Below are 22,841 nucleotides of genomic sequence, written 5' to 3'. Positions count from 1 at the left end.
TGCCTTTTCCTGTCGGCGTCCAGTGGCCTCAAATTCCACCGGCCACCTTGGACCCAGCAGGGCAGCTGTGGGAAAAGATTCAGCCAGTGACAGGGCTGCCCCGAGGGTATGAAGTGACCAGGGCCATCCTGAAGGATGTGCCCACCTGGACCGAGCTCCCGCTTGTGCAGTTGCCCGCACACCTGTTCCTTCTTTCACTCTCGCCCATGTTATTTATGGAGCACAAAGCCCTGCACCCAGGGACTCCCATGTGTACATTCGTTTCATCCCCACCCCGTGACTGGGTATTTCATTACCAGCAGTTCTCAGATGAGGAAACTGCGGCACAAGGACTCTATGGACAAGGCCGTGGGTTCCCAGCCAGTCAGTACTGGGGTGGGATGCAAAGCAGGCGGTCTGACTTCAGACACATCCGATCCCTATTTGTTGAGGCCCTTTTCTGGGCCTGGCCCTAAGCCAGAGACTGGAGATGAATTAGTCATGGTCTTGGCCCTCAGAGAGTTCACAGCCTCTGGGACCCCAGCAGGGGGAGGCTGGGGCTCATAGTGGAGCTGGAAGGGCATGGCAGAAGCCACTAGGTGCTGGTCTCTCCTCTCCAGGGGGAGTGACTTCCATGCTTAGAGCAAATGAGGAGGAGGCCTCTTCCAGAAAGAGAGAAGGGGGTGTTCCAGGCCGCTCCAGGGAGCTGAGAACAAGCTTGTCATCCCAGTGGAGCTTTTGCATATGATGAGGCAGGAAATCAATCTAGAGAAGTTGACAGAAGCCTCAAATGCCAGGCTGAACTGGGGCCATAGGAAGCCGTGGAAAGGTTTTTGGTGGGGTTTTTTTTTTTTTTTTTTCTTTCCTTTTTTATGTTTTACTTTATTGGGCTGCACCTGCTAAGTTCCCAGGAAGTTCCCAGGCTAAGGGTAGAATCGGAGCTGCAGCTGCCGGCCTCCACCACAGCCATAGCAATGCCAGATCCAAGCCGCCTCTGTGACCCACACCACGGCTCACAGCAATGATGGATCTTTACCCCACTGAGCAAGGCCAGGGATCATCATGGATGCTAGTCTGGTTTATAACCCAGGGAGCCACAACAGGAACTCCCCCATGGAAAGGTTTTGAACAAAGAAGGGACATGGTCAGATCTGTGGTTTAGAAGGATCCCTGTGAGTGGGAGAGAGAAACTGGAGGCAGGGAGGCCAGAGAGAGGTTGGGCCAGGTCTGCTTGGGAAGCTGTGATGATTGTGGGGACAAGAGGAGGGAACTGCAGACCTCATACACCTCCAGGGAGACAGGCTGATGACAGAGAGACCGGGTGTAGGTCAGGCCGAATGGGGTTCACATCTACTTATTTGCCCTCTCTGAGCCTCAGTTTCCTGTCTGTCAAATGGGATAATAGTACCTGCCTCCCAGGGTCAATGCAAAAGTGACATGAGAGGGTTCCCATGTGGTGCAGCAGGTGAAGGATCTGGTGTTGTTAATGCTGCGGCTCAGATCGCTGCTGTGGCGCGGGTTCGATCCCTAGCCCTGGCACTTTCGCGCGCTGCGGGTGTGGCGGAAAAATAAAAGGGACATGAGATGCGCCGGCCAGTTGAGCACTAGGCCAGTCTGCTGAGCTTCTGCTTGTTCCACAACGATGTCTCCAGCCACGACTTTGTTCCAGATACTGCTTGAAGTGCTGGGGACAACAGCCAACAGACAAACACCCCTGGTCTCCTGGAGTTTCTCTCTGTTGGGGAGACAGATGCTGGACAGCAATAATGAATTTAGAATGAGATGGTAGGACAGACAGGGGATGCGGTGGTCACGGGTCTTCTCTGAGGAGGTTTGAACCAAGACTGAAGAGTGGGCAGGAGTGAGCCCTATGGGTATTTGTGGGAGATGGTTCCAGGCCGGAGAACCAGCGAGTGCAAAGGCTGTTTGGAGCGAGGCAGGGGAGGGCAGGGGAAGCCAAAGCCAGATCACACAGGCCTGTAAGGACTTGGCCTTTGGCTCTGAGTGAGCCAGGGAGCCCCTGGGGGGGTGGTGGTTCTCTGAGATTTAATCCATGGCAAATGGATTATCCATTTATCCACTCAGCAAACCTTTATTGAGGGCCTGCTCTAGGCCAGCCAGCGGCTTAGGGAAGTGGATAAAGCATGGCAGACCCAGCCCCTGCCCCCTGAGGCTTATGTTCTAAGGCCGAGAGACACCAGGAGACATGAATAGGCACAGAGATGCGGGATTCTGTATTGTGACAGGTGCCAGTGGAGAAAACAAATAGGATGCAAGGTGGAGAAAAATCTAGGTGCATTCAATCAGATAAGGGGGTGGCAGCAGGCTTCTCTGAGGAGGTGATCTTTAACTGGGGCTCTGGATGCTGAGAAGTCAGCCGGTGGGGAGTGAGCATTCCAGGCGGAGGGAACAGTGCACAGAGGCTGAGAAGTGGAAACATGTGACCATGGGGTCGGCTGCCTTAACTCAGGGCGGGAGGGTCTGCCTCCCACGGAGATCAGGGTACCGGAGGGCTCTGGTCTGCAGGAGGCGGCCCTGGCCTTTCCAGGGACCACAGGCAGGCTTCTGGCTGACAACGAGGCTAAATGGGCCTCTGGTCTGTTTTTAGCCTGGAACCACTTCCTTCAGCCCCGCCCGCTGCCTCCCTGAGTCACCACCTAGTTGCCAGCAGGGTGGGGAACCAGGGGTTAGGGACCTGGACCTTGGGGGCGGCCTGGGACCTTTCCTGCCAGGTGCAAAAAAAGGGCACAGAGGACTGGGCTGAGGGTACAAGGCCCTCCAGCTGGGCTGTTTTGTGTTCCATTAGTTGGCAGACACTATCATATTAGTTTCAGGTGTCCAATTTCATTTTTTTTTTTAATGGCCACACCCATGGCAAGTGGAATTTCCTGGGCCATGGACTGAATCTGAGTGACCTAGGCTCAGCTGTGGCAACAGCGGATCCCGTTGCACTGGGCCAAGGATTGAACCCACGCCTCCATAGTGACCTGAGCCCCAGCAGTCAAATTCTTAACCCACTGTGCCACAGTGGGAACTCCCAATTTCATTCTTGTTGACTGAATTATACACATACTATGCAAGATGAGGTTTCCCATATCCCAGTCCTGGAGGTTGATATTATTACCCCATTTTTTTCTCTTTCTTTTTATGCACCCACCAGCAGCATATGGAAGTTCCAGGGCTAGGGGTTGAATTGGAAACCTGCAACACAGCCATTGCAATGCTGGATCCAAGCCGCATCTGAGATCTATGCCACAGCTTGCAGCAACACCTGATCCTTAACCCACTGATTGAGGCCAGGGTTTAAACTCGCATCCTCATGGACACTGTGTCAGGTTCTTAACCCACTGAGCCACAATGGGAACTCCTCTTACCCTATTTATTTATTTATTTATTTATCTATTCATTCACTCATTCATAGGGCTGCACCTGAGGCACATGGAAGTTCCCAGGCTAGGGGTCTAATCGGGGCTGTAGTTGCCTGCCTACACCACAGCCACAGCAACACCAGATCCGAGCCCCATCTGCGACCTACCTCACAGCTCATGTCAGTGCCAGATCCTTAACCTACTGAGTGAGGCCAGGGATCAAATCTGCATCCTCATGGATACTAGTGAGATTCATTTCTGCTGCGCCACGACGGCACCTCCCACTCATTCCTCCATTTTACAGATGAAGAAATCCATACTCAGAGAGGTGAATCTATTTGCTTAAAGTCACACAGCAAAGAAGGGAAGATGCCAGGAATGAATCCAAAGCTTTGTTGTGTGTATAACAGCCTCCCCTCCCCCTGCATCCCTCCACCTTCGACAGCAGCTAGACCTTCTCCTGGGTGGTAGATCAGGTTAAGGAGACAAGCCCCCAGGGCTCAAATATTTATTTATTTTACCTAAACACTTACACGGCAGGTTGCATGTAGTAGATCCTGTTCAGAGCACGTTGCAAACATTAATTCACGTGATCCTCCCAACAGTCCCACGGAAGCAGGTCCTGCTAGTGCCCATATTTTACAGATGAGGGAAACCCAGAGGGGGAAGCAACTGGCTCAAGGTGGCACAGCTAGGAAGTGACAGCTGGGATCTGAGCCCCCTCGGCTGGAGTCCAGAGCCCCTGCTCTTAGCTGCCCTACCGACAGCTTCTGGCAGCCTGGCCTTTCAGGGGTGATGGGAGGGCGCGTTCTGGCCGAGGCCTGAATTCCTGGGTTTGTACACTCCAGGGAGGCGGACGTGCCAGGCTGGCCGACACAACCTCCCCCGTCTTCCTCATCACCACGGTGGCCTCGGAGTGCCCTCCCTCCAAGGGAGAGGGTCTCCCGCCCTGGCCCAGGCGCTGTCTGGGGTGTGGGAAGGAGCTTGGAGCTCTGGGCGGTGGAATGCTCTAAACCAGGGAAGGAAGCGGGTGGGCGGAGAGGCGCTGAGATAAGATGTGGCGGGTGGAGGAGCGGCTGAGGAAGGCCCAGCCCTGGCGGTGGGGAACCGGGGTGGGGGTGGGGGGCTCCCTGGAGGCAGAGAGAGCAGAGCCCAAAGGACCAGCAGGTGAGGAACTTCCTGACAGCCTTTCGGAGCTGCCAAACTTGGGCGGGAAGGGGCCACCTCTGAAGGTAGGGGGCTCCCCTTTCCTGGAAATCCACGTGATATGCACAGCTCAGTGCAGAGGGGATTCAGCCAACAGGCAGGAGATGCCCTTTCAACTCTGATATTCCAAGAATCTGAGCTGCTGTGATGAAAAACCCTGGCATATTCTGAAGTACCACCAATCCCACCCTTTTAGGTTTTGATTTAGCCTAACTCTACAAGGCCACTCGGCACCCTTTTCTGCTCTAAGCTGTCGAGGAGGAGGAGGAGGAGGAGGAGTCGGGGCTGGGTGTCCCCTGCTGGAGGCAGACAAGCCTCCGGTGAGGAGAGTCGGATGGGATGAGTCCTCTTAAGAGCAGCAGAGGGGCACCGGCTCCTATCTTGCTGTGCGACCTTGGGCATGTCACTTACCTTCTCTGGCCTCGGTCTCTCCACCTGTGCCAAGTGCCCCCTCTGGATCTGCCCAGCTTAGGCAAAGCACTGTCCCTCCTGTCAGGTGGTGGGGGTAGGGGTGGGGGGGGGGGAGCGTCAGGCAGGAGCCAGAGGGTGTCTGTGGGTCATGGAAAGAATGTGAGGGCAGGAGGCCCAGTGGGTGGGGTCCCCGGGCTGGGCAGCAAGCAGAGGGCAGCATGAGATCATGGTGTCTGGGCCTCCTGGTCCAGCACCTCTGGGGAGGGGCTCCCTCCCAGCCTGTCCCCCAGGTCCGACGCCCCTCGGGATCTGGATTCAAAGAGTTAGGCTGCCCGTTACCCCCACCCTGCAATCTCCACCTGCCCCCGGGCAAAGGGAATGAAGTCCGGGCCCAGAGAGAAGGGCGCTGGTCCAGGCTCACACAGCATGTCTAAGGCAGGCTCGGAGCTCAGGGTCCTGTCTGGTGATTGGGGCTGAGCGACCCTCTTCACTTCTGAACTATATGGGGGGCCAAAGAGGGATATGGAGAGGGGGCTCAGGCCCCAAGCTGAGTCCGTGCAGCTGAGTGTGATGAGACTTTTGCATGGTCCCCCGGGGCCAAGGGTGTAGGGGGGCAAGGGCAGTTTTCTTCTCTCCAAGCCCCCGCCCCAGTTAGAGGCTAAATCTTCTCCGGGCGGGCGCGGGGGCGGGGGAGGGGGGCAGAGGCCTGGGCTCCGGCATTGGAACAGCCTTCCCATCCTCCTACTAGCTCAGGACTCAGGCTGGGAAGGGCCCGGGGTCACCAAGTCTCCACAGGAATGCACCACAGGGAACAGTGCCCGGCCGAGGCCTCTTTCCCTGACCCAAGTGAGAAAGAACCCCGCCCCCCTGAATCTGCCCCGGTCCCTGTAACTGTTTGTCTCGGTGCATCTGACACACATACACACACACACACACACACACACACACCCTGAGACATACTGACACACCCATGCACACACCGTGGTACGAACCCCACACGCGGGCCTCCATCCCCTCCCCTTTCAGCCATGAGGCTGCCCAAGTGCAACAGGACAGACCCACTCTCTGTCCCTTCATGGCTCCATGGGTTCCAGGCTGGGCTCTGGCATGCACGCTTGGGAGGGTCCCCACAGCTGGCCAGACATTTTTCCAACCCCTCACAGCCGCAGTGAGCCCCCACCCCTGCAGGTCCCCCTCCGACCCGGCTCTGGAGTCTGTGGGAACCAGACAGTTGGGGCTATCCAGCCAGGCTTGCTTCCTCCCAGGCCCCAGGGGACCTGCCGAGGGAGGAGGGAGCCGCAGAGACCGAAGCCAGCGTGGCCGCCTGCCCAAGGTGGGGCTTCTGGAGGGACTGGGCTGCCTGCCTGATAAAGGGGACTCCAGCCTGCTTGGTATCACTTCGTGGGACATAAGACCCTCCAGGCTCCTACAGCAAAGACCAGAAAGGGTCTGGTCCCAGTGTCCTTGGCCCTCTCTTCTGTCCCTAAACCCACATTCCAGTGGGGAGACCAAGGATCCAGAAGAAAGCCTCCACAAGTCTGGGGTTGGAGGGTGTGGGGACAGTGAGGTTTCAGGTCCCTAAGTCTGTTCCTTTGATGGGGGCCACGGATACACCCATTTCTTCTGCTTCCACCCAAGGGGACAGCTAAAGAAAGCCAAAGGTCAGGGCTCAGTTTCTTCTCATCTGCACCCAGATGGCCAGCCACTCCCCCACACGGGAGGTGATTTCTTAGAGTCACCAGGAGACCTCTGAGAGCTGGGAGCTCAGGGCGGGTCCCCCAGGCATTTGGGAAATCCAGACAAGGGAAGTGGGGCCTGCCTTTTGAGCCTTGGGTTCCCTGTCTCTGTGCAAGGGGCGCCTTTTTAGCCCTGCAATGCCAAGACTCCAAAAAAGACCCTTCCTTCCTGGGGGACATCCTGCATGCCACGCTGAATCCTCACTTAAATCGCCGGGCAGGGGTAGAGCCAGCTAGACCTGGTTTTGATTTCCTTTCTGCCATTCATTTGCCATCTGGAGCTGGAGCATGTGAGCCTCAAACTCGGAGCCTCAGTTTCCACTGCTGTAAACTGGAAATAATATTCCACACCACCCAGCATTCAGTGAGAGGACACCTATCAGTCCGAGACAGAATAAATGCCACCAATGGTCACAGTTATCTTGACTGCTCATCATGAGGGATGCTGAGTCACAGGGTTGGGGGCTGGAGAATCAAGCCCTCCGTCCAGCCCAGCCTCACTCCTGCCCGGGGTGTCTCTCTTGGTTGCAACCCTCCTCTCTCTCTTTCCCACCCCCTGCTCCCCTCTTACTCTGCCTTCCTGGGAAACTCCCTGAGAAAGTCCCCCACAGGAGAAGGCCTCATGTAAGACATTTCCATCAGGGGTCCCTGCCCCTGCCATCAGACCCCACAACCATACGCAGGTAGCCCTCCATGGAACCAGGCGTCCTGGCCCTCAGCCCTCAACCATCCAGCAAACTGACCCTCATCATCACACTGGCTTTATTGGCCCCGAGAGCCACAGAGTAAGTCCCAATGGGGCCCTGCTTCCCCTCACCCCCAAGTCTGTCCCGAGGCCCTGGGGGTTGGCTGAGGGGTCACCACTCCAATCTCGGCTTCCTGTCCCAGCTGTTGTTGGCTTGCCAGGCCTGCGTCCTTTGAGAGCTCCCCAGATCCTAGAGTCAGGCTCGGCCTGGAGGGTGCAGTTGGTGGGGGACAGCCCGAGGTCAGCTGGCTTCATTCAAAGAAGAACATTCCTGGCGTCCGGTATAGGCAGGGGGTCAGCCCCAAAGGGTAGCCCGAGCCTCCCTGGACAGGGAAGCTGCCTGCAACCCAGGGTTCCTTGGGGTCAGCTGGCAGAGGCAGCGGGGCCCGGAGTGAGGCTGGAGGAGTGGGTGGTGCAGGGGAGGGGGCTGCTGAGGCCAAGAGGTGCTCAAAGCCCGGGTCAGTTCCCATGCAGAAATTCAGCGCCTGCAGCCGGCACTGGTAGCTGCTCCCGACGGCTGCTTCCGGGGCCAAGATGGGTGCAGGGGCCTTGCTAAACCCCTCGGCCTCGGAGAAGCTGGCAGGAAAGCCAAATGCTGGGCACGGGGAAGACGAGGTGGCTACAGGGAGCTCTCCTGGGCCTGCCATCTTGGATGTGGGCATCTCCTTGGGCTCCGAGGGGGGTCGGGGCCTGGCATCGGTGGTTGCCGGGCACATGCTGGCTGGCAAGGCCCCCACCAGACCCCCAAAGCTCAGGCCCTTGGGCTCCGGCAGCTCCGGCGAGAAGGGGCCCTGCCTGCCAGTCGCAGCGTCGGGGGCTCCTGGGTCCTGGCCTGTGGCCCTGAGGGCTCCTCGGCGTGCCTTGGCAGGGCCCTTGGCGACCTCGGCACCTGTGCGCCGGGTGAAGCGCCGACGTCGGCGGAGGAAGCTGCCGTGCTCGAACATGTCGTGGCAGTCGGGGTCCAGCGTCCAGTAGCTGCCCTTGCCGGGCTTGCGATCATCGCGGGGCACCTTGACAAAGCACTCGTTGAGTGACAGGTTGTGGCGGATGCTGTTCTGCCAGCCAGGCCGGTTGTGGCGGTAGAAGGCGAAGCGGCCCATGATGTAGCGGTAGATGCCGCTGAGCGTGGCCCGCTGCCCCGGTGAGCTCTGGATGGCCATGGCAATCAGGGCAATGTAGCTGTAGGGAGGCTTGGTCGGCTCGGCCGCAGGGGCCGGGGGCCCGGGTGGGGGCTGCTGCTGCATGCTGACAGGGCTGGCGGCTGCCGGAACCGCGGAGGCCAGGCACCGTGTCCAGGGCTGGTGTCCGGCCCAGCCTGCCCAGGCTGGTTAAAAGGCCCACTGGCCCAGCCTCCCAGCCTGGAAAGGCAAAAAGGGGTGGGCCCACCGGGCTGCCCTCCCTTCCTCCCTCGCCCCCCTCCCCCAAGGCCCAAGAGGGGCGGGCAGGAGAGGCCAGGATTGGGAAGCTGTGAGCAGCTGCCAGGGGTGAGGAGATGGGAGGGAAGGGCCTGAGACCCTCAGCCCACATGTGCTGGTGGTGGTGAGGAGGGCCAGGACGTGAAACAGGGAGGCAGAAACAAAAAGAGATAGAGGCGGAGAGAGGGAAAAACGACCGAGGGACAGAGACAAAGCGAGGCAGACACACTGAGAGAGAGACAGGAACACGCAGAGAAGATAGAGGCAGAGACAGAAAGTGAGATGATGATTAGACGGAGACAGAAGAAAGGGAGACACACACAGACTCAACACAGAAAGTGAGACACTGAATGAGAGAAATGAAGAAACATATGGAGATAGAAAGAGGGCATTAGACACACACAGAGATACAGTACAGAAAAAGTTAGAATCATTGAGTGAGACAAATAAAGAAATATGCAGAGATAGAAAGAGGGCGTTAGACACACACATGCATGCTCACGAGAGAGCAGAGGTAGAATCCGTGTCTGAGCCGGAGAACTGGGAGTTTCTGTGAGAAAAGCCTCGAGGGCCCCTTGAATCCCCACTTCTAGTTCCCCCTTTCTCCTCCTCCTCCTCTTCCAGGCCCATGCTCGACTTTCTCCCCCCACAGGAGGGCAGAGCACTCTGGGGTCACACTGTTCCCTGCTCTCCTCGAGGGGTCCACAGTGGGTGGGGTGCCTAGGGTGGTGATGAGGGCGGGCCCAACCCTGTTCGTTGAGCCCTGGCGCCCTCTCGTGACGAGTGTGGGGAGGACAGACACCTGGTCAGAGACAGCCGCCCTCCCAAGAGGCTCTCAACCAAGTCTCTGGCTGAGGCTCAGTTTCCCATCTTTATTTTTTTTGCTTTTTAGGGCCGCGCCTTCGGCATATGGAAGTTCGCAGGCTAGGGGTCAAATTTGAGCTATTGCTGCCAGCCTACACCACAGCCACAGCCAAACGGGATCTGAACAGCATCTGCGACTTACACAAGTCAGTGGACACCTACCGTGTGTCACTGTCCATGAGCCCTTCCCTCCCCTCTCGGCATTTACTTCTCCGATTAACTCTGCTCCATAAATCTTGATAACTTCTTGTGAGTAGATCAGGAATCTGAGGCTCAGAGAAGTTAAGTGACTTGCCTGAGGTGGCACAGCAAGTGAGTGACAAAGCTGTGATTTCAACCAGGATTCTATAACTCCTTAACCCCATTCCTCTATGAGGGGCAGGGGTAGAGGACAGCCCCATGCTCAGTGGGTTAATGATCCGGCGTTGCTGATTTGACCCCTAGCCTGGGAACCGCCATATGCCACAGGTGTGGCCCTAAAAAGCAAAATAAATAAATAAATTTTATTTTTTTGTCTTTTTGTCTTTTTAGGGCCTCACCCACGGCATAAGGAGGTTCCCAGGCCAGGGGTCGAATTGGAGCTGTGGCCGCTGGCCTACGCCTACAGCCACAACCATGCCAGATCTGAGCCATGTCTGCGACCTACACCGCAGTTCACAGCAACGCCAGATCTTTAACCCACTGAGGGAGGCCAGGGATCGAACCCGCGTTCTCATGGATGCCAGTTGGGTTCGCTAACCACTGAGCCATGATGGGAACGCCAATAAATAAATAAATTTTTAGAAATAGTGGTTTGATTGACTTCTCTCCTTTGTTGAATCATAGAGGTTTCCCTCCATAAAAGTGGCTTATTAATGTATCACTAAAAGCTATTTTTTTATGTTGCCATCTGTAAGAGAATTCTTATAAGTGAGGTCAGAAATCAGAAAAGGTGAAAGGTCTGATATCTGGGGTGGAAAACAGTAACTTTACCGACAAGGCAGGGTCACTGCCTTCTTGGGCGAGGGGTTCCCTCCCAGTTCTCAAGGAACTTACAACTTAGAGTTTGCAAAGATTGATGGCGCTTGGGGAGGGGCTGGACTTCTGGCTCCCACTTTGGCTTCTGTCCTGGGGCTGTGTTTGGGGGCCTGCCTCAGCTTCTCCAAAGACAGAATCTTTGGAGACCAAGTCCACCGTTTTGCACTTTCCTCACGACTCCCCACCCATCCTGGAAGAAGAGAGACTGGTGACAGGTGGAAGGAGGGTCTGGAAACTCAGAACCCCTCAGAGGTCAGGGGTTCCTCTTACTGGCTGACCCCAGTCTAAACCATCTTGAGGATCTAATTATTGGTAAACTCAGCTTTAAGCAAACCATATCAATCACAGGTGAGGTCTGCCTTAGGTAAGTCACTAGAGGCATGCTGGGCTCCCAACAAAAAAGGCTGGTTTCTTTCAAAAATAAAAGCCTTGTTTCTGTCTTAATTGCTGTTTCTTAAACCTCAAGATCAAGTTTGGTTTTCAGGCCTGATGCCCCCGGCTCAGCTGCGCAGCTGTCCGCCCACACACCTTCTTTCAGGATTCCCCTGCCTCTCCGCGCTGAGAGGCTGAGGGATTGAAGGCCAGGATTGGCTTCCTCCGTCTCATCCTACCTGGGCGATGGATGGGGCGAAACCGCAAGTCCCCTGGCTCAGCCGGCGGCAAGTCCCTGGGTGGGATCTGCGCCCTGGGGCCGGGGGGGGGCTGCTTTAGAGGGTACGGGAGGTGGAAGCAGCCACCGAAGGCTGGCTCAGCTGTGTCATCAGGTGAGTGACGCTCTCGGGGGTTCAAGGCTGGGGACCCGGCCTTGGCGTTTTGAGTGTAGGAGGAGCTCGCGGGCGAAGATCGGCTCCACCTGCAGGGGGTGGGGGTGGGGTAATGAGCCAATTCTCTCCGCTATCGCCCCCTATGTTCTGGTGGGAAGCGGCAGCCCTAGTGAGAGCCCTACCCCCCTCACCAGGGTCTTAGAGATCAGAGGGTCGGAGGGCAGGTCAGGGGCGGAGCTGGGACTGGGGGGAACAGTGAGAGGCCATTTGGAAGGGACTGGAGTGTGTGGTCCTCTGCTGGCGTGGGAGGTGACTCACATGGGCCATAATGAGACGCTCCTCGGGCTGGTCCGGGGGCCCTGGGTACTCCTCGCCAAAGCACAGCCGGATCTGGTACTCAGGCTCCGGGCGGCCATCCTGCAGGTGGGCGTGCAGTTCTACGGACACGGAGACTGTGGGGTCTGGGCCAGGATGGGGCGTTCCACCCGTGCCCACCTTGTGCTCACATCCCATGCCCACGTCCGGTAAGGCCACATCCCCACTGCGTGCCGTTGCCCTAGGCCCACTTCTGCATCCTGGCACCTGCCTCATGTCCCACATCTGCTCCCACTTTTAGTTTTCATGTTCCCTGACTCATGCCCCTGTGCTCACTGCCACTCACCTATGCCTATCTGGTGGTCAGTGCTCCCAGTGCCCGCCTATGCTTAATGCCTTATGACAAGTGCCCAAGTGCTATGCTTATGCCCCAAGCCTGCCCGGCTTCCACACCTCCCATACCACTATGTCCGTAACTGTGCCCATATTCGTTCCCACTCTGGGGGCTTCTGCATCATATCCTTTGTTTCCAGGTCCATCGCATGCCCAGCATTCTCGAGCCCATCTCCCGGCGCTCACATCTCGGGTACCCAGTCCCCTCTGTCCGCCCCTGTGCCCGACCATTCTGCCCCGTGCTGCCAGCGGCCCCGCCGTCGCGCTCTTACCAGCTAGGAAGCGGCGCGTATCGAGCAGCTGGCAGGTGCGCTCGCGCTCTAGTTTGTTGGGCCGCGAGCGGTGTGGGGCGAGCGGGCCGCGCCAGTACACGCGCCCCTGGCACAGGCGCTTGGCGAAGACGCCCTCGGGCGCCACCCACAGCAGCACGCCGCGCTCCAAGTGCGGCAGCAGGCACCGCAGCACGCGGGCGCCCGGCGGCGGCTCCGGGAAGCGAACCTGTGCCATGCGCGGTGGCCGCCCCAGCAGGCGCTCGGCGGCGGCGCGCGGGCTCAGGCTGCAGCCCTCGGCAGTGCGCGCCACGGCTTCGCGCACCAGCTCGGCGCCGTAGAAGAGCCGCACGTGCAGCCAGCAATCTGTGGAAAAGGCAGGGGGCGCGCGCCCGGCGTTGGAGACGCCAGCTCCCTGCATCCCACGTCCTTCTCTCCCCGACCTCGGGAATTTTTGACGCTCCCCCTCTAGATAAGTGATGATGATAATTCTTGTGGCGGCGGTGGTGGTGGTGGTAATAAGTAATAGCAGCTTCTAGTAATAAACCAACTGGTAGTTGAACTTCAAAAGCATAGGGTCTGGGGCCATTAGCACAGTGGGAGGGGGGCATGGCACTGAGGAGGCTCCAACTTCTGGGATTCTAGGAGTGTCTTCCCAGCAAATATTTTAATAGTAACAAAAATACTACTACCGCTAATAATAACGGCAGCAGTGACATAATAATAATGGCAGCAAGAGCATAACAGCAGGCTTCCATATGAAGAGCCAAAAAAAATCTCAGTGGGTAGGGCTGTGGGCTCTGCAGCCAGGCCCTTGGATACTAATCTCTCGCTGTACCTGTTAGTAACTTTCCCAGGGTTACCAACTGTGCCATCTTGAGCCGGGTTCTTATTTTAACCTCTGTGTCTGGTTTCTGCATCTATAAAATGGAGATAACGGCAGTATCTATCTTGCAGTATCTGTGGGGAGAGCCTAGAAGGGTGCCTGGCATAAGCTAGATCCTCAACAAATGTTAGCAGTGGTTTGGTTATTATCTGGAGTCTGGGCTGGGGCCTTTGGGTGGGAGACAGGCTATCTATCTGGCCCCAACCCTGGGCCCTCCTCTGTTCTGCATAGAGGTCGGAAGAGAGGACGTTCTGATTCCTCACCAGGGTTGCCGAAATCCTCAGAGAGCAAGAGGCCCCAGGGGTGTGCAGGATCCTGGGCTTGGTACCCTGGAGAAGGAGGGGAAGCAGTAAGGCATCACCTCATTTTGGGTCCCTTGACCCCAAATCAAGGTCCCAGAAGAGGCCTGGGAGGAGGCAGGGGTGGGTGAGGAGACCCAGTCCTTACGGTGATCAGCCAGAGGGCCTGGGAGCAGGGCAGCTGGTGGTGGGGAGCCCTGCTGGGCCAGCCTGGGGGGCCGCTCCTTGTCCTTATCCTCTGTGGCTAATCTGGAGCCATCCTGAGCATTGGGAGAAAGGGTTGTGAAGGTGGGAGAGGAGGCCCGTGGGCCACAGGAGTTCCCAGACAGTCTGCACTGAGGCACAGGGAGGTCTGGACAAGACTAAAGGCCAGCTGGGGTTGATAGGGACTTTGAGGTTTCAGAGCTCACACCCTTCCCCTACAGAGGCAAAGAGAGAGTTGATGGGTTGTTGGGGGTGATGTGGTCGGAGATGAAGCTCATCGTGACAGAGAGAGAAATGCTAGGAGTGAATGTGGAGAGGGGTGATGGAGATGGGGGAACAGAGCAGTGGAATAAGGGCACTAGGGACAGTGGCGTGAACCAGGCTTATGGGGGGATGAGGGCAGAGCAAAGAACCATAGATGAAGAGGGGGAGGTGATGAGGTGGAAATGATAAGATGATACAGACCATGATGGAGAGAGAGATGATGGGGAGTTGGCAACAATGAGAGAGGTGATGATGATGAAGGGAATATGGTGATGGAACTGGATCTGATAGGGTGAGTGGGGACAGAGGCATGGACCCAGTGATGACAAGCGAGGGGGATGAGCTGAGAAAATAGGGTCGGTGCAGATGGAGTGATGGAGATGAGGATGGTGAAGGTGATGGGACAGAAATGATGGAGGCAAAGAGAATGGAATGAAAGAGCAGAAAATGATGCAGAGATGGAGTAGAGGTAGGAAGTGGAGCTGTTGGAAGGATCGGGACAGAGACAGGCAGGAGCTGGTGGAGAGGACGAGGTAAGTGCACTGGGGATCAGGGAGCGGGTCGGGGGTGGCTGGGCTGGAAGGGCCATGCGGGCTGGAAGGACACACTGACCTGGTCTGTCCTGCAGGCCGGCTCTGTCCCTTCTCCAGGGGGCTCCTGCTGGCTCTGGGGAATGCCTTCCTCTTTATGGGGAGCACAAGCCCTGGTAACTGGATGAAGCAGGAGACAATCTGTGGTTTCCTGGGCCCCAAGGGGAGCCCCCTCAACTTTGTCTGAGATGAGCCCCGCTCTCTGCATGACCTCAGGCAAGGCCCGCCTCTTCTCTCTCCCTCTCTCTCTCTCTCTTTCTCTCCCCCCCCCCCCCCGCCTCCTCTGGGCTTTCCTTCTCAAATGGGGAGAGAAACTGGGTGGCCTAAGGATCCTGCTATGTTTACCAGCCCATGAGTTTAAAGCCATCATTTCCCATTTTACAGATGGGCAAAGTGAGGTCCTTCTTGCCCAGAGAGCCATCCTCAGCTGCTACCTCCAGGGGTATGATGGTACCTGGGCCATGGGCACCATCGGACACGAGCCGGTACACCTTGTAGGGGTTGGAGATGTCCAGCTGGCTGCGCTCACGCACCTCGCAGAAGTCCGCACTCTTGTTGAGGGCACAGCGGAGCCGAGTCTTCCAGGTGGAGGGGTCCTCCTTGTCAATGCCCTCTAGGTGCTTGCCCTTGTGTATGGCCCAGGCCTGAGGATGAGCAGGGGCATTTGGGGAGGAATAGCCTGGGAGAGGGGGCTGTTGCCACGCCAAGGGCTGAAGGCTGCTTATCGCCCATCCTTCTCTCCCTGTGCCTTTCTGTCCCTTTGTTCCTCCATCCCTCCCTCTCTTCCCCCCTCCCTTCATCCAACACAAATTCCTTGAACTCCTGCTATGTGCCAGGCCCAAGTTAGGGACTGAATGGGAACAGCACAGACATGGTCCCAGTTCTCAAGGAACCCCAGTCTAATGAGAGAAAGCGGCCACAGACAGCAAAAGGAAATAACTATATTCCAAATTATGGATTGTGAGAAATGAAATATCAATAGGATGATGGGATATAAAATGATAGTAGTCGGAGTTCCCATCATGGCTCAGTGGTTAACAAATCCGACTAGGACCATGAGGTTGCAGGTTCAATCCCAGGCCTTGCTCAGCGGGTTAAGGATCGGGAGTTGCCACAAGCTGCGGTGTAGGTCGCAGATGCAGCTTGGATCCAGCATTGTGGTAGGCCTGCAGCTGCAGCTCCAATTCTACCCTTGCCAGGGAACTTCTATATGATGCTGCCGTGGCTGTAAAAAGAAAAAAAAAAAAAGACCCCAGGTGCCCCAGCAGGACAGTCAAGGGTGTTCTTAGCTCTTCTAGTCCTACAGAAGGGTCCAGAGTAAGGAGGACCACGCCAAACTCAGTTTTCTTTAAGGTCTGCCTACCCATGTGAATAAATTTCCACGCCTTTTCACATAGTCAATTGTCTAGGAAACAGTTGTTAAATCTTACATATACGGAGTTCCTGTTGTGGCTCAGTGGTTAATGAATCTGACTAGGAACCATGAGGTTGCAGGTTTGATCCCTGGCCTCGCTCAGTGGGTTGAAGATCTGGTGTTGCCGTGAGATGTGGTGTTGGTCGTAGATGCAGTTCAGATCCCACGTTGCTGTGGCTCTTCAGTGTAGGCCAGCTGCTACAGTTCTGATTCGACCCCTAGCCTGGGAACCTCCATATGCCGTGGGAAGCGGCCCTAGAAAAGGCAAAAAGACCAAAAATAAATAAATAAATAAATAAAAAATGGTAGTAATGATTTGCTCTCTGGAGAGCCATAAAACTAGAACCCTACCCATTGTCACATACAGAGTAGACTCTGGATGATTAAAAAACCAAAAGTAAAGGGTAAAACTGTAAACTTAATAGAAAATAATGTAGGAGAAAATCTTCTAGGTGCAGAGGTTGCTTCTTGAACAAAATTTCAAAGGCATGAACCCTAAGGCAAAAAACATTTGCAATGTCTAAAATCAGCAAGGGACAAAGATCTAGAATATGTAGGAACTTCTGCAAATCAACAAGGACCAGACAGGATCCCCTAAAGAAAATATTCTCTATCAAAGGACAAGAATGGGTGGTTTACAGAAGAGGAAGCCGGAAGCCTGTTAGCTTAAGAGGGGCTACTGAAACTCATGAATGCCAGAGAAATGCAAATAAAAATATGAGATATCACTGTAAGCTTGCAACACTTAGCCAGCTGCATAAGCCAGGAATTGGTTGGGATATGGACACTGCTGATGGATGTGGAATGGGTGCAGTGTTTCTAGAGGTTAATTAGGCATGCCTAGGCCAAATGAGTATAAGCATAGCCTGTGAGCAGAAATTCCAGTCCCAAAGGAATTCTCACAGAGCCTCATGAGGGGACCAGGGCAAGCAGATCCATCACAGTGTTATTTGAGGTCTAGAAAGCAAACTTGTGTCCATTCCTGGGAAAGTGGATGGGTGTGTGTGTATATTAGATGCCCACTATAGAGTCTATGCACCATCCAGAAGCATCTAGGAGCAACAAATTAGATGGACAGAGAGCAAGTTCTCCTACCATAGCCGTCGCTCTAATATGTTTAATGAATATCTTTGGTTTGTATGATTTCTTGCAAAGTGGGCATTGATGTTTTGTATGTATTCTCACCTTATATGTATCATACTGTTGTAGATCTCATTCTGTGTCTTATTTTTATTTTATTCAGGGTCATGCTCTAAAGATCTATCTGAAGAAATATGAGGGGCTGCTTTACAGAGGGTGATCAGAAAAGGCTTCTTGGAGAAAGTGGCATTTGGGCTGACACCTGATTAAAAAGAAGGGTGGAGTCTGACAAAGAGCTGGGGGAATGCTGTTTTAGGCAGAAGGGTCAGCAAGTGCAAAGGTCCTGAGGTCGGATAGAGTCAAGAAAAGTCAAGCAGAGGAGTGAAATGGAAGGACACTAGGAGATGTGTTGCTCGCACAGATCACATTCAGGGCAGGGGCGGGGGGAGGTTAACGGAAAAATCACACTCAGTGGGAAACTTGGACACCAGACAGAAAGCCACAGTTTCTACGTTGGTGCTACCCGTCAGTGGTGAGAACTTTAAGGCTCAATTTTGCTGTCTATCAACGGTGCGGATACCTAACCTCGCCTGATTGTGGTGGGTGTAAGATGGGCAGTCTATGTAAGGTGCCTAGCATAGCACTTGGCATACAGTGCTTATTTATTGCAATTCTCATTTATCCTATTAAGGATGCTCTAACTCAAAGGGAACCTGGGCTCAAGGCACAGGGTACTATCATCACAGTGAGAGAGGGGTCTTTGGGGACATTGCTGTGTCCCCAAGGGCTTAGTTAGAGCAGTGCCTGGTATATAGGAGGTACTCAATAAATATTGGTGGAATGACTTGAACTGGGCCTTGAAGGATGCCTAGGAAGTTGCCAGGTGGAGTGACATTCCTGACAGGGGAACAGCTTGAGAAAAGTTATGGAAGGATGTGGTGCATTCAGGGGACAGTGATCGGCCTGGTGTGGCTGGTGCTGGTATCTGTGTCTGAGGATATGTGTACAGTTGATTCTTGTTATTCATGGTAAAATTTACGTGAACCCTGAGTTAGTTCCTAAGGGAACTACAAGGCTAGGTTCCTGTGAGCCCCTAGTCATACCATTTTCATCAGCTGTTCTATGCGTGTTTCTGGTTTGTTTGCTTTGCTTTTTAGGGCCGCACCCACAGCATATGGAGATTCCCAGGCTAGGGGTTGAATTGGAGCTATAGCTGCTGGCCTACACCACAGCTCACGGCAACGCCGGATCCTTAACCCATTGAGCGAGGCCAGGGATCGAACCTGCAACCTCTCAGTTCCTAGTCAGATTTGTTTCCGCTGAGCCATGACAGGAACTCCTATGTGTGTATCTGTTTAAGGACACCTTATTTAATATAAATTGTTGATCGTTAACAGTGAACTCATGGCCAACAGCACTGTACTTGTGTCTGAAAGAAACATATCTGGCACACGCATTTTCTCTGAAAGACACATCGCAGCCTTCTTGTTCTTAGGAACATGGGACAGCACTTCAGCCCTGGGTAGGCTTGGGGGCCATTATAAAGAGTGAAATCACCAAGAAAAAGCCCAAAAATATGTAAAACATAGAACCAAATATGAGCTGCAAAAGGGCTTCTGTTTACAGTAGAAGAGCTGAAACTAGAGTTATCACCTTGTTCATCCTCAGCTGGGAACACGCACGTTGGTGACTCAATTTTTTTTCCCCCATTCTGCTTGTCTATGAACGGCTCCAAAAGTGCCTGGAGTATTGATTTGGGGATTACAAATAATTATAGCGAGTAATCGAATTTGCAAGTATGGCATCCGTGAATGATGAAGATCAACTGAATGCGGTGGGAGAAAGAGGAAGAGGAATGAAGAAAGAAGAGACAGAGCGAAGCTGGATGATGAACGTTCTGGAAGGCATGCATCCCGTGGGCAATGGGCAACAGGAGGATGTGAAGCCAGGGAGTCCCAAATGCATGTCCACAGTAGGTTGAGAGATGGGTCAAGGCAGCCCCGAGAGGGAGGGATAGGGGGGGCCAGTCCCCAGACTCTTCCACTTCTGAACAGCACATACCCTTAAGGCGTAGGCCAGGAACCACACGTTCAGTAAGTATTGAGCTCCTTCTAGGGGCCAGGCATCGTGCTTAGGGTCATCACCCTCCAGCAACTAGAGGAGGCAGATTCATAAGAGGCACTTGGTGTTCATAGGGAAAGTTGTTCCGATGGAAGAAGCAGAAGGGACATCAGGGATGACTTGGGAGAAGCATTGAGTTAGAGCATCATAAATGCATTAAACAAATGAAAGAATGAGGGAAGATGGTCTTGAGGAGGAGCTGTTTAAGCTGAGCATGATGGGAGTGAAAGGGAAGAAGAGAGAGTGTTCCAGGCAGGGGGAATGGAAAGTTCAAAGGTCTCATGGAGAGAGAGAGACAGACAGGATGCATTTAGAAACTGAAAGAACTGTCTGGGCCAGGTCTAAAGTTGGAGAAGGAGTGGAGAGAGATGGAGAAGGGCCAGGGAGGAGCAGTTCACACAGGGCTTTGAGATCATGGTCATGAGTTGGGACTTTATCACGAGAACAAGGGGAGCCATGGAAGGAGTGTGAGTAAGGGCTGTGCCAAGACGAGATTTACATTGACAAAGATTCCTCTTGGGGACGGAGGGAAGAGCTGATGCACAGGGGAAGCAGGGAACGCAGTTGTCCTGGTGAGAGATGGTGGGAATGGGTCCAAGTAAATGGACAGAAGAGCAGTTCTGCAGGAAGAGCCAGCAGGCCTTGGAGATGGATTAGAAGGAGACTGGAAGAGAGGGGAGTGGCCAGGGTTTGGGTGCCTGAATCAGGGGTCTGCGTGGTGATCCATACCATCTTCCATTTTGGGAAACACAGACTTTTTTAGGGGGGAGCTGCTGAGTGTAGTACTGAGGACATGCTGAGTTTGAGCCGTCTGGGGCTGCTAGACCAACAGATTTGGGGCTTGGAGGGGAGGCTGGGAATGGCTGGGCTCCAGGCTGAGGCTGTGAAAGGAGGCAGTGGGACCAGAGGAAGGAGGTCCCGGAGTGAATGCTGAGAGCCCCAAAAGAGGAGGGCGGAGATGGAGGCTGAGAAGCAGGGGCCAGGAATGTAGGGGGAAAATAGGTCAGGACTGGGGCGGCGTGGGGACCCTGAGATTCTGGAAATCAAGTTATTAGTGTTTCAAGGAGAAGGGAGGGTCTATCCCACCCAGACCCACCCGGAGGTCCAAGAATATGACTGTGAGAGCACCCCTGGATTTGGCAATTAGAGACATTAGCAGGAGGGAGAGAAACCAGACTGCAGAGGTCGGAGGAACTGGGGCGCTATGAGTGAGGGAGCGAGGTAGCTGATGATCACAAGACCCTTTCTGGGTGCTCTACCCTGTGAAAGGGGAGGGGAGGCCAGAGAAGCAGGAGCAGGAGGTGGCTCTGGTGTTTGGGATGGTAGCGGGTGGCCTGGTATGCGGGGTGGTTACTAATTGGGCTTGGGGGAGATTCCAGAATTTAAAATCTTCATGGGAAAGAGCCAGTTTGGAGGAAGTTAGCGGTGACTGACGAAAGGGAGGTCATCCCTAGAGAATGAGATGGGCTGGTGCTGGGGAAGCACAGAAAATGTCCCCAAGCCTCTGGGGTTGGCCGTTTGGGGTTGGAAGCGGAGGGAATTCCCATCAGCGGCGTCTCATTTCCCGGTGGGGAGGGAGGAGAAGTCCCCTGAGGGGTGGGGAAGGTTCAGGACTTGCAGCCCTGGGCAGATTCTGTTTTAAGAAGCTGTGGGAGGGTCTCCCATCCCGAGAGAGAATGCCACTCTCAACCTAGAGACAACTGAGCTTAAAGGCTGAGCGAGTCGTCCCAGGTGACCAGCGCACGGTCCGTCCCGGCGCTGCGACCACGCACTTGAAGAGCCCTCCCGGGCCGCGCTGCCGCCCGCTTACCCTGAAGAGCGCGGCGTCCTGCTGCGCCTGGTAGCCCTGCTTGGCTGCGTGCTTCCAGGGGATGCGGAAGAGGGTCTTGCCCGCGTCCTCCCAGCGCAGCCCTGGGTAGCGCCCACTCTCGATCTGTGCCACCAGCCAGTCGCGAAGGCGCAGGGGACCCCCGGCCCCCGCCATGGGTGGCCTGCTGTCTGGGACCGTCCCTTCGTCCCTCCGCCAGAGGTCGCCGGCCACTGGGGACGCGGTGCGCCAGGGGTCGGTTCAGGGGCGCGCGGCGGCTGCACTCCAGCGCGACCGGGGAGTGCCGGGCCACCTGGATGGCGCCCGGAGGCGGTGAAAGCGAAAGTCTCGTGGGCAGTTTCACTTTCCTTTCTACTCCCCCGAGGCTCTTTTGCCCCTCCCCATGTCGCCCGGCCTGGAGGGAGTCGGACCTAGCGTAGGGGACAGCTAGCGGCCCCATGGGACGGCAAGATCCACTGCGTGGCTCGGGATGGGGTAGCCAAGGTTCTGCCCGTCCCGGAGTGGGAGGGGCGACGACCGGCACCCAAAGGCATCCCTGGCGCCACCCCTGCACCTGTTTTCTGCTCTTTCCAACCTCTCAGAAAGTCAGACTCTTTCCAGGATCTGGACCGTGCAGGTTGCAAAGGCACAGTGCTTCTCAAGCTAACTCCAGCATAACTGGGAGGCAGAGACTGGTTTAAAATGCACACTCCATCCCAGACCTGCAGAATCAGATTTTCTGTGCAAGTAGCCCAGGAACGTGCATTTTTAACAAGTTCCCCGATGGGATTCTGATCCAGGTGGTCCCTGGGTCACACCTGGAGAAATATCTCCTTAAATATCGGGGGTCCCCTTTTCCTGACCACTCGCCAGGGTGCTGGGCCTCTCCTGTGGTGTCTCAATTGGTTCTCACAACAGCATGTGAGATGAGTATAATTATTTCATTGTGGAGAAGACTGAGGTCACAGAGCTAGTGCAGGGGGTAGCCAGGATCTGAACCTGTGACTCTGTTCCCAGAGCCCAGGAGCCCACACAGTGCCTCCCCTCCTCACTGCCTCCCAACAGCTGCACCTGGAGTTCATGGGTTCCTCCTGAGGTCTGTGACCCCCCTCTCCCAAAGGTGGATGCAATTTTTTCATCCCTATGCATTTTTCTGGGGTTTATATCATTCATTAAGTTGTCAGAGGGAGGTCGTGATATGAAAGAGGTCAGGTGACTCCGATGCCCCCACCCCCTGCTGTGTACCTGGGGAAACTGAAGCTCTGAGAGAAGCCACCGCTCACTGCAGCAAGCACAGAGCTGGAGGCCGGCGACATTGACCAGAGGCTGAGAGCACCGTCCCTCATGTGTACTTGTTGGGGGACTTCATGCTCCCCACTCTCTGTCCTCATATGGCAGCAGCCACCCAGTTCTGACACTTCTGCAGTCACGCCAGGATTCAAACAAAGAACCGTAGGGCTCCAGTGGGGCACAAAGGATCTCATACGATTCAATGCAAGAATAAGAATTACATCTAAGCAGGGGGCTTGACTGTGTCAGGCAATCTCTTCATTTTTTTTTGCGGAGCAGCGTCATAGTCATGAGGAGGATGGGTCCACAGCCAGGCTGCCTAGATGCAAATCCCAGCCCCATCACTTGCTGGCTGACCACCTGGGGCACCGACCTCAGTTTCTCCCTCTGTTAAACAGCAATGC

At 55.2% G+C, this 22,841-nt stretch overlaps 2 protein-coding genes across 5 annotated transcripts; both read right to left on the bottom strand.

Annotated features, from left to right (window-relative positions):
• Nucleotides 1-7,444: 7,444 nt before the first annotated feature.
• On the bottom strand, nucleotides 7,445-10,193 carry FOXS1 (forkhead box S1). Its single transcript, XM_047771374.1, has one exon. It carries the CDS (start codon nucleotides 8,687-8,689, stop codon nucleotides 7,697-7,699), a length of 993 nt encoding a protein of 330 aa, XP_047627330.1. The 5' UTR covers nucleotides 8,690-10,193; the 3' UTR covers nucleotides 7,445-7,696.
• A 295-nt stretch (nucleotides 10,194-10,488) lies between these two features.
• Nucleotides 10,489-21,635, bottom strand: LOC125122701 (interferon regulatory factor 4-like). Of its 4 annotated transcripts, none has more exons than XM_047771369.1 (9): nucleotides 21,151-21,635; nucleotides 19,281-19,373; nucleotides 15,180-15,369; nucleotides 14,748-14,845; nucleotides 13,816-13,927; nucleotides 13,632-13,697; nucleotides 12,486-12,848; nucleotides 11,824-11,942; nucleotides 10,489-11,594 (listed from the first exon to the last, which is right to left on the bottom strand). In XM_047771369.1, exons 1-9 carry the CDS (start codon nucleotides 21,322-21,324, stop codon nucleotides 11,502-11,504), a joined length of 1,308 nt encoding a protein of 435 aa, XP_047627325.1. In that variant the 5' UTR covers nucleotides 21,325-21,635; the 3' UTR covers nucleotides 10,489-11,501. The 4 variants fall into 4 exon arrangements, with proteins under 4 accessions (XP_047627325.1, XP_047627328.1, XP_047627327.1 ...); XM_047771372.1 differs by lacking the exon at nucleotides 19,281-19,373 and adding an exon at nucleotides 18,873-18,960 and having other exon boundaries at nucleotides 21,151-21,182; XM_047771371.1 differs by lacking the exon at nucleotides 21,151-21,635 and adding an exon at nucleotides 18,873-18,960.
• Between the last annotated feature and the right edge of the window lie 1,206 nt (nucleotides 21,636-22,841).

The sequence above is a fragment of the Phacochoerus africanus genome, chromosome 3 (genome assembly GCF_016906955.1).
Source record: "Phacochoerus africanus isolate WHEZ1 chromosome 3, ROS_Pafr_v1, whole genome shotgun sequence".
Classification (NCBI taxonomy): domain Eukaryota; kingdom Metazoa; phylum Chordata; class Mammalia; order Artiodactyla; family Suidae; genus Phacochoerus; species Phacochoerus africanus.
The sequence above is the reverse complement of the archived record's forward strand: the minus strand, read 5'-3'. Positions and strand labels throughout refer to the sequence as shown.

Coding starts and splice junctions, on each gene's coding strand:
- FOXS1 (XM_047771374.1), bottom strand. CDS start 8,689: ATGCAGCAGCAGCCCCCACCCGGGCCCCCGGCCCCTGCGGCCGAGCCG.
- LOC125122701 (XM_047771369.1), bottom strand. CDS start 21,324: ATGGCGGGGGCCGGGGGTCCCCTGCGCCTTCGCGACTGGCTGGTGGCA. Junction 14,846..15,179: donor CGATGGTGCCCATGGCCCAG/GTACCATCATAC, acceptor TGCTTCATCCAG/TTACCAGGGCTTGTGCTCCC. Junction 13,928..14,747: donor CGGCCTGCAGGACAGACCAG/GTCAGTGTGTCC, acceptor CCCAATGCTCAG/GATGGCTCCAGATTAGCCAC.